Here is an 11501-nt window from a genome sequence, read left to right as displayed (position 1 = left end):
GGTGTAACTAATCGTAGTTATGACAATTCTTATACAATATGTGAGGGTTTCCTATTATGAGCTGTCTATAAAAGTTGGAATCTTATAAATATATCCTTATGTAGATATGTAAAAGCAGATAAACTCTTAAATCGCCTGAAAGTGTTAAATCGTAAAAAAAATATTACGTGCCCGATCGTAGTTTAACTGGATGCCTGTAGCAATGATCAGGTACTCGTATTTAATCTGCAGGAAATTGCATATAGATGAAATTAATATCATAAAAATCTATCCGAAATTTTGTGTAAGCAGTATTCTACATATGTTACTGACATTTCATTTTGTGCGTCCAGTTTGTATTCCATATGTTCCTTTATGCGACACCTTCCAATCATAAGATGCATCTGCATTGTTCTCCATAAACATACGTTGTCAGATATCGCAATTATATTATGTGCAGCCAGAACTATAATTATTGTAAATATATAGCATCATAATGGTATATATCTATTATATGCCTATATTGTAAAATAATCAATTATATATGGTCCGGGCCCGGTCTTAGCCAGAGAGGACAAGCAGACATTTTATCTTGTAACCATGGTGGAAACCTTAATTAAGTAATCATCTTCTTAGATCTACACGGTATTGCGTGTTTTGCACGTAGTTGTGCGAGTAGACTACATGTCGATTTGTAAACGTCAGCAGAATTTACCATCTATATCCATATTGAACGGACTGCGATGGCTCAATGGTTGAGTGCTCGCTTCGTATGTGGAAGGTCAGTGGTTCAACCGACGGGTATGTCCCGGCCGGGTCATACCAAAGACTTGAAAAAAACACGGCTTCTCTGCTTAGCATTCAGCAAATAGAGATAGAGGGTGGCAAGTTAACTCGCAGTGCTACAGTGGACTAACCCCCTACTGTAGCATTTACTGTGAAAGCAGCTGCGGGGCCTCAGGGTTACAGAAACGGAGATAAGCACTGCCTATGCGCCTGTATAGGCTATGCGTATGAAGGCGCGGGAAGGATTTAACTAACTAATATTGAACGGAACAAATTCGAGTAAAATAGCGAATGTTTTCATGATAATCTTGAATCTCTTTTTCATGGGCTTAACAATAGCAATAAAGTGCAGTTATATAACAAAATAACTTGGTTATTGGTTATAACTATTGGTTATTGACTATTGACTATTTGACTATTGGTTATCACCGGATAGTAGCGACATCTCATAGAATGCCCCCGATTACCAGAGCCCTGTAGACCTGGAGACCTTGAGGTTTTCAACCACCGTGCTAGGTCCTGCTAGGTGTGCTGCAGTGGCTAGGTCGAGTGCAGTGTAGTGACCCGAGACGAAGAAGACCGGATAGTGACCGGGCTGCTAATATCTTTGAGCAGGAATCGGTGTCATTTCTTGTCGCCGGCAATCAGGACAACGAGGTTTAAAGTTTGGCCATTTTGTAATTTCTCAGTTTATTAGATTTTCATGTCCGTCGTTAGATGTGGCAGATTGCTCAATTAGACAGAACTTGACAACGCTCTCGTTATTGCTTTGCACAGAATCGCACCCTATCGCCATATAGCATCATAACTGTCAGCGTTATCTGTTCCAACGTTCAGCCTGCATGGCGATGTTGTTAACGATGGTTGGTCTTCCGTGAAAAGAAAACGGAAAAGTCCGTCTGCTGGAACTTCCATGAAGCCCGAGGCACTCATGTCAGCCCCCCGCCAACTTCAAGATAGCAAGATTGCTTCATTGATCATAAGGTGCTTTGTATTTAAACGCAAATCAGCAATACTAGCTCATAATAAAATCCCAATCTATCAGCTCTCTTACCGCAAATCATGCATATAGTGTAAATATAATTGATATAGCCTTGATTGCAACTGAATAGTATTATTTATATCAACACTAAACCTGCAACTACCGAAATTCTGAAGAAGGGTAAATATGTAAAATACACATCGTACCTACTTTCCACCTTCAGTAGTCACAGTGTTGTTTTTCGGGTTGAACTCAGCGACCTTGTCCTTGACCCAGGTCGCACGCTTCGGGAGAACGGCCGTCATAGCTTGAGCAGACTTGTTGTAGTTCACGATGCCAGCACCGACTAATGTCCATAATGGCTTATAATAATGCTCCTGCAATCGCAACAGTTTTACATGAGATGCAAGGGATATCAGAATTAAGTGAATGTTGGTTAATTCTTTTCCTGATCATTTTTTTTCACGCGGCTTTGTATGGTAGGCCTACTCATTCTCTTTTATATTTAGTCATTTGTATGTATGTAAAGGTTATAGAGTGATGTAAGTGAGATATATAGCGACTATTCTTGTAATTTGGGCTATCTCAAGATTGATAAATTTCGTCTGTAATGTTGACTGCATTCAGAGCACACAAAACATGAAGGCCACGCATCCTGTTTGCAGCGAGTGTATTGGCACATTTCAATGCAGACTCTCGGTGGCATTTGCAGGGTGGAAAGACCGCAGACCGTAGACACAGTCACGCACGCACGCACGCACGCACGCACGCACGCACGCACGCACACATGCACGCACGCACGCACACACACGCACGCACGCACGCACTCACACACACACACACACACACGACACGCACGCACGCACACACACACACACACACACACACACACACACACACGCTGACCCCATTATACGTTCTTAGCAGGAGGTCTTATGTATGATAAAACACGTCAGAAAGATAACAACTATACGCTCCGTCTAAGGAAAGCTCACTTTGACAGCAGATCATGACGTGTCGTAGGTTTCAAAATATTTCAATGTTTGCACATTGTAGGGTAGCATGACTTATAATTGACGCACGAGTTCTACCAATACCAATACCTGGCCAAAAGCTTGGAATCGCAGCATGCTGAAGAGGGCACTTAGGTTGCTGAGCGCGCTGGGGAGGGGAGGGGGCGGGGAGGGAGTCCATGTATCCTCTCCCTCACCGAAACATCTTAATCATCACCAGAATAATGAAACTTGATATTAATAATTATTTAGATAGCGTATACGTACTCTTTATTTAGGCGGAGGTTTCTACCTCTATTGCTTCTCTCGCTCCCCATCCCTTTCTTTCTCTCTTCCTCTTCTCTCTCCCCTTCTCTCTAGTGATATCACTTCTTTCATCGTCCCACTTTCTACTCTCACATTCGTTATGTGTGCGCGCACGCGTGCATGCGGTGCGTGTGTGCGTGCGTGTGTAACAGCACTGACTGCTAATCAATGTTCCTCAATAGGTAAAATAGCGAGTTAGGATAGTTCTAAATCATTGTCAGAATCGTCGCTGTAACCTATTCCTTCCAGGCACGACACGTGTCATATAGACTCTAAACAAAGCACCATCGACGAGATCCATTATCGTAGACCCTTTGCGGGAATTCTCTGTCGTAGGCTTTTTGCGATAGTTCTCTGCCGTAGACTCGTTTTCTGCTGTGGTGTGTCGTGTTGCAGTTCTTTGCCGTAGGCTGTTTTACCATAGATTAGCGAAGGGAATTTCTCTCTGCCGAGGACTCTCTGCCGCATATACGGATATACGGTCTCTGTCCTCGGCGCACGGTAGGACGCGCGCCTGTGGAATGTTGATCACCGATCATGTACGCACGCGCACACACGCGCACGCATGCGCGCGCTCACACGCACACACACGCACAAATACACACACATACACACACACACACACACACACACACACACACACACACACACACACACACACACACACACACACACACACACACACACACACACACAACACACACACACACACAGGGATGCTGGCCCGCGCCGCCGCACAGAGAGGGGGAGGGGGAAAAGCGCGTTGGGATCGCAGCGAAGTGAAGGTCCCACTGCGCCTCACAGGCGAGGCGATGACCCCCGCACATCTTCTTGCCCCGAGGAGATGCGGTCATTGTTCCACCTTCGTCTCCTCGCCGCGGTGTGCGGGCGTCATGACATGCTGTCGGCTAGACAACCCGGAACGTGTCATTTTGACACTAGCGTCACATAGAATTTGTAGTCAGTTAGCGTGCGCGCGTGTGTGTGTGTGTGAGAGAGATTGAGAGAGAGAGAGAGCGAGTGTATGTATATATATTATATACACGCGCATGTGCGTGTTTCAGTCGCCTATCGTCCGAGTACCGAGCGCAGCCGATCGACGGTTGACATATACGTATACCCGAGCCGCAGCGAACACTTCAGCCATGAATCTCCGTCGCATTCTTTTCCTTCTCCTAGTTGGAACCGTAACGCGAGGCTACGCTGCAAAGCGCGGCTCTAGGCGATCGAGCAAGGTCGACAGCACGACGACGACGACGACGACGACGACGACGGCGGCTCCGCGCAGCACGAAAAGAACGACGACTCTAACTACCCCGCTCGAGACCGAAGCCTATACTACCGATTTCACCTACGGGTCCACGGCCGACTATAATGGCGGTGATGACAGACGAACAGATTCGCGCGCTCGGCAGAGAAACAGCCGCGCGGATTCTAACAGCAAGATGGAAAACCGCAGGCCGGCTGCAGCTGCTGACATCTTTGCCAACGGGGTTGACGGCTTGAGAAACGAGAAGGAAATTCTGCAGTTACTCTCGCATCTTGCGACCTCAGTCCAACACATGTCGGCAAAAATGACTGCCATGGAGAACCAGGTAACATATCTATAGCGATATTTTATGTTAAAAAAAAAAATTAGGGCGCTATATAAAAACACCTAATCGGACGAATTATATTATTCTATAGGTAACCGTTTATGGTTTAAACATTAAGGAGTATGTATAGAGATATATAGGGAGATGTATGATTGTTGACAATTAACAAATCGAACGATATATCTATAACTTAATAATGTCATAGAGTTTGTGCAATAATTGCAATATAAGAAGTCGTTTTCTATATAGTAAGGCGCCTGTAAACACATGGATTGCTTTTTGGGTAGAAACCGTTCGGTTTTCGGTCATAACTTAAAATACTTATTTAACTTAAATTTTATACTTAAATATACTTTAATTTTATATATAAACTTTAATACTATAGCACCAATTCATTGAGTGTATATATGTATCTTTGAGTTGTAATAGAACTAGGTTGAAACAAGGAAACAGGTAAAAATAATGAATGTTTTCACTAGTATATTAAATGACCGATACATCCAATATTGTTTAGTCTGCACAAACATGCTATATGTCAAAATATGGCCTAAGTAGAAGGCAAACAGCTTATGTAAACAGGATCGCAGTTACGATGTTTAATAATGTTTACATGTTTTATTACCAATCGTAACAGGTAGGGAATGCAATTTATATATTGAATCATTATATCTGCATATCAGTCATTCGTCTATTGTCCATCACTTATCAATATTAATGCGACACTGTTGTCTAGCACCTGGGACCTGTGTATCATCATTCATCAGCCAGAAACCCAGATAAGAAGGTCTTACATGTGCAACTGAATATAAACGACAGGACATAAGAGTTGGATATAGGACTGTTTTAATAGATCGCTCAAGTGCCGAGTTTCCTGCAATCTCGATAGAAAGCTATGAAGAACTCGTGTAGTACACGTGTGCAAAGTTTCACAATTCTATAACCAAAAGTGCACAATGTGTCAATTTTTATGTGCTTATCAGCTGCACTAATATGCGGGTGCGGGTATAGATTTTCATACGTCCTGTATTGCATGGCGATATCTAATAAAATACACACATGCCCGCACTCGCACACACATACACACGCATACACGCACGCACGCGCACGCGAATGCACGTGCACATGGTCTCGTGCGCGCGCATGCACATACACTCACGCACGTATGCACGCACACACACTCGCACGCGCATACACACGCACATAATATTTGACGATAAGTGTCCCAAGTAAGATCTATTAACCCTCTAACCCGAATACACCAAATTTCTCTCTCTCTCTCTGAATAACTTCCTCCTTAAATGGCGTTACTGCGAGTTCTCATACTATATAAAGGCTGTTTATCACGGAGTCAGTACGTGGATTTTTCTACTTGCCAAATTTCTTATGAGTTTAGTTTGTGTGCACTAAAAAATCCAGCCATAGGTTATGATAGCATTATCGCACCTGTCATTTCACGTTGACTCACCCGATAAACTCATGTCTACCTGCGATCCCGCGACCCCGGCTCGGTCACGTAGACCCAACTGCTGACTATTCTTATCAAACATCTTCTGCATTTACGACAAAAAAATCAGCTGCAATGATCTGCTTATAGAGTGTGCGTATATGCGCGCGTCCCCTATGCTTTCTTTAAACGCATGTGCGCGTGCGTGTACCCGCGGCGGGTGTTGGAGTTTGTATGTGCGCGCGTGCGTTCGTGCGTGCGTGCGTGCGTGCCTGCATGCGTGCCTACATGCGTTCGGGCATGCGTGAATGTGCCAGCGTGTGCGGGTAGGTGCAACGGTGCGCGCGTGCGTGCGTGCGTGCGTGCCTGCATGCGTGCCTACATGCGTTCGGGCATGCGTGAATGTGCCAGCGTGCGCGGGTAGGTGCAACAGTGCGCGCGTGCGTGCGTGCGTGCGTGCCTCCAAGCGTGCCGACAGCATTCACTTACCTATATATAGTTGTTACAATTCGATATTTCTCAGTAGAGTGCACGTCACATCGTTACCAACTACTATAATTTGGCTAATCTTGTGTGTGTGTGTGTGTGTTTGTTTGACCTCGATGTTCTCCGTCATTTGTCACTCAATCGCAGTAACTGAAGATATATTCAGAATCACCACGTCTGGGAGATGGTTCTGACTAAGACAAAAATTTAAAAAGTTAAAAAGTCAAAAAAAATTGTAAAAGTCAAAATTCTATTATCACGTACGTGAGAATTACTCGCGTGTCTTTCCCGCCGCCGTAGCGTAGTCAGTATGAGCACGTTTTCAGAACCCGAGATTCCGAGTTCGAATCTCAGCTGTGGAAAAAAAATTCTCCTTTACTTTTTTACTCTTTAGTATCTACTTCTGCCACTTCAGCGTTAATTTCAAAATGTAGAAAATAAATTTTACTACATTCATTAAAAAAATTTTAGAAAGTTACAAATTGAAAAAATTACTTTTTTTTACTACTTTTATTATTTTTTATTATTTTCATGTTCTTTATATTATTTTTTATTGTTTGGGATTGGATGGGATGGGATGGGATGGGGTCGACTGCGATGGAATCGGATCGGATCCCATGAGATGGCATAGGATGGAATGGGATGGGATGGGATAGAAGACGATGGGATGGGATGGGATGGGATGGCATGGGTGGCATGGGGTGGCATGGGATAGGATGAGATGGGATGGGATGGCATGACATGGCAGGGCATGGCATGTCATGCGATGGATGGATGGATGGAGGGATGGCTGACTGGATGGATGGATGTATGCATGCATGCATGCATGGATAGATACATAGATAGATAGATAGATAGATAGATAGATAGATAGATAGATAGATAGATTTTGCGGTATTTTCATTTCAGCCAAGTGGTCACTAACTGAGCACTTTTTTCCCCTGCTCACTTATAGAATTGCGCTCTTTGTTTCTTCCCAAAATGTTTTTTTGTTTCTGTTTTCTTTTCAGTTGCATAAAATATTTAACTTCTACTGTGTCACTTACATGAAGTTTATATTTTAAGGCACGATTTGGTCGTTGTACGGGTATTAGTCTGCTAGTATATATAAAGTTGTTCAGCCGAATTAGTTCGTACTCGCATAACTAGAGAACTCCGCAGCCTAGAGAAGAGCTAAAGATATTTTCAGAATCAGCACATCTGGAAAGTGGTTCTGGCTGAAACAAAAATTTTAAAAAGTTAAAAAGTTAAAAAATCATAAAAAATCTATTCATCAGTAGATGGCGGTGCGTACAGATTAACGTTACCATCTCTCCATCTACGTCTCTCTTCCTCCCGCTCTCCCCTACCTCGCTCTCCTCCCCCTCTTCACTATGTCTTCTCCTCATTCTCATCCCTCTTCCCTCCCTCCGCGACATCTTCTCCTCCTCCCTCTCTCCGCTAGCTCGCTTTCCTCCACCTTCTTTCACCTCTTTCTCTCTCTCTCTTATATATATATATGCATACATCGTTAGGTGACTCATTGACAAGACATCGGAACATGGCGTGGACTACGAAAGACAATGACCACGATCTGTACTCGGGTAACTGTGCCGTGACGTGTCATGGCGCCTGGTGGTACGAGAACTGCCACGACTCGAACTTGAACGGCGTCTTTCTTCTCGGACCACACAAGAGCTTTGCCGACGGCATCAACTGGCGAGCCTGGAAGGACTATTACTACTCGCTGAGACGAAGTGTTATGAAAGTGAGGCCTGTCGGCTACGTAAATCCCAACTAAACTCGCCGGTCAACAAATACGTATATCAAAATAGCCGATCACCACAGAGCCTATTATTGTGACTGTTTACGTTGTTGTTGAGAGACTGCAGTCTAGCAATTTATCTAGTATAAGAAATATATTTACGTTTTCGACATGGATTCATAATCGAGTGGATTTTTATATGAATGTGATAAATCCTATGTTTGTGGTGAGTGCGGGTGAGAGCCAAAAGAGAGAAGTGTGAACATGCTGGGCACACGAGAAATTTTATTATTGCGCTGATCTGTATGTACCGCTCTTACGACAATGCCACACAAGTATTTTTAACATCAATATTTTATATGAATGACATGATGAAGGAACGAAAATAGCGCTATTCCTGTGTGTGATGGTACATCCTTGAAGTAAGAACTATATTCGATATTTTAACTTAACCACAGTTTCATCAGTGGGAGGATACGTGTTAGTATTCATGGTAGCTGGTATATGCTGTTATGTGGCTGAATATATGTATATAGATTGCGTCTATGCTTAATGTTTAATGTGTTTGCTGTTTATTATGTGTGTAGCCAGTGTAGGGACGCCTGTAACAAAGACAAATCGACAAAACCAGCGTATATACAGTCACATGCTCCAGCTCTCTCTCTCTCTCTCTCTCTCTCTCTCTCTCTCTCTCTCTCTCTCTCTCTCTCTCTCTCTCTCTCTCTCTCTCTCTCTCTCTCTCTTTATACGTTTACACGCGCACATGCTGGCTATCCACTCTCTGTTTTCTCATTTTCTCCTGCGTGGAATAACAATTTCAACGTAATGTAAGTTATATTGTAGCAAAACAGACGTATACTTTGTTGCGGCAATAAACTGAAAAACTCGACCATCATTGCCGATTTCAGCGCACCGGGAATGTAGAACACACTGAGCATTGCTGGCAATGAATGGATTGCCAATGGTCAGATATAAATGAACACAAGCACGCATATAAGCACTGACGGACGCACGCACGCACGATAACGTAGCCCAGCGAACAGGTTTCATACGCTGCTGCTTTGTGCAGTCGTAAAACTAACACAGCGTTAACATTTTCTCATAGACCTTTAACAGACACGTATAGTAAAGTTACAAGTTTCTCACACGCACTGTGAAGACGTCCGTTCTATGAGAACAAGTTAATGTTAAGACTAATGTTTGGAGTAATTTTGTTTCTGATAACGTGCCTGTTCACCTATGCACGTACGCACACATGCACGCACGCACATACGCACACATGAACGCACGCACGCACGCACGCAAGCGCTTTCCCACGACCACACACGTCCACGAAAGTGACACATGTATTTTACCTTCTTGTAGGTGAAATCGATTAGCAAGCAAAGCCTAATTGCGGAACTGTCGGACAACCTCATCCACGGTTTGGGCGTGCAAATGTGCTTACAACCGAACGTTACTGGTACGACATTACGAGTATACCTACTAAATAAGAATTACAAATACATTATACTGTGGTGCTTACAGGTACCTGTATGTCAAAGAACGGGGCGTATGGGTCGTTGTGCGTGCGTGTGCGTCTACGTATAGGTTGGCGCTTATTGCGCGCCTAATGCATTCTGTATAAGCAATGAATGCAGATATGAAAATTTTCTGGAAGGGTTTTGTTATGGAACGGAGAATCGGCCGTTTTAGCATCTCGCACTGATCATGAGAACATGTTGGCGCCGACTAGATTTGCTGGTCAGACGTTTTAAGTACTAGTGATTGCCAGTTGTTTGATGGCGAGATATTCCAGTCTTCATGATCATGACGTCACTCATTCTTGATCCGACGTAGGCTATCCGCATGACTGCTTTGACGTTGGGCGCTTCCATGCGAGCCCTCGCTCGGGCATCTACAAAATTAAGCCGATGCTAAGCGACACAGCGTTTGATGTGTACTGCGATTTGGACGCAGATGGTGGCGGCTGGACAGTCTTCCAGGTACGAAAACCGCAAAATTCGTTGCACATAAAATGCCTACCCTGCCCTACATAACCTATCCTGATGCTTCAAATGTCACTGCTAGTGGAGTGGTGATATTACATTAATGTAATTATATGTATGATATGTTTCTGTTATATATGTTGATTATATAAAAGGGAATTTTAATACTTATTATATAATAATTGTCGTACAATGTGTATGCATCACTATAATATTAGTTCGTAACCTAGTCGGAGTAATGAACTGTAAGCTGGGAAAGGTCTCAGACAAACCCTGCATGCCAGTCAAGGGTGGGTGGTTTCCTGGGTCATCTCGGACTATTCAGCGAACCCGTTTCGTGCAGGTACGCATGGATGGTTCCGTGGACTTCTTCAGAGGCTGGGATGCGTACAGAAATGGATTCGGTCGTTTAAATGGCGAATTCTGGCTAGGTAAATAATTTTGGCCGAGATTGTCATTTTTTAAACTGAAATAATGCCTAATTGTTTATTATTCGTTTTAATTAATTATAATCACACCTGTATATTAGTAAAAGAAACCCCAGTAAGGGAAAATAATGATATTGATCCAGTAGTCCTATAAATGCCGTTTCAATTGTAAAATTTACTAGTATTGTGAATTCTACTAAGTTTTTACGAGATCGATACATTTTTCTAGAGACCGGGACTTTTACTTCAATAGTTTACTTTTTCGAAAACGTCCTAACATCCACGCCCTTTTTTACATAAAATAAAATTCTGGTAAACGCCTTGCAGGTAATGATAAGATTAGCCAACTAACGCAGTCTAAGCGGATGGAACTGCGTATAGACATGGAAGACGCTGAAGGTAACTCACGCTATGCGGGCTACGACCAGTTTGCTGTCGCCTCCGAGGACGCCCTCTATCGGCTAAGCCTAGGCGCATATTATGGAACCGCAGGTATTAACACGCACGCATATATCGTATTAGTAATAAATAATTTTACCATTATACACTCCTGGTCACACAATTTCATGAAGGCCTAAATGATGAACTCTAAATTTTGCGAGATACCTGGTATGCTAATTATAGTTTCTCCTAATTGTCATAAATTATGAACGAGCAGAGGTGTCACGAACAGCGGCTGTAAACTTCGCTATATCACCGTAACTGAACAGATGAGATATATATATCTCATATATCTCATTTGAGATATAT

General features: G+C 43.2%; 1 protein-coding gene across 1 annotated transcript; it reads left to right on the top strand.

Annotated features, from left to right (window-relative positions):
* Window positions 1-4033: 4033 nt before the first annotated feature.
* On the top strand, window positions 4034-11243 carry LOC106810487 (techylectin-5B-like; the record flags this gene model as incomplete). Its single annotated transcript, XM_014813866.1, is given in 5 exon segments — window positions 4034-4661; window positions 9701-9797; window positions 10175-10320; window positions 10667-10754; window positions 11079-11243. Coding segments are annotated over 5 exon segments (1042 nt in total), but the record flags the coding sequence as incomplete, so codon positions are not given.
* Window positions 11244-11501: the final 258 nt, after the last annotated feature.

Source organism: Priapulus caudatus, unplaced genomic scaffold, assembly GCF_000485595.1.
Source record: "Priapulus caudatus unplaced genomic scaffold, Priapulus_caudatus-5.0.1 Scaffold445, whole genome shotgun sequence".
NCBI classification, from domain to species: domain Eukaryota; kingdom Metazoa; phylum Priapulida; class Priapulimorpha; order Priapulimorphida; family Priapulidae; genus Priapulus; species Priapulus caudatus.
This window is presented reverse-complemented; position numbering and strand designations above follow the sequence as displayed.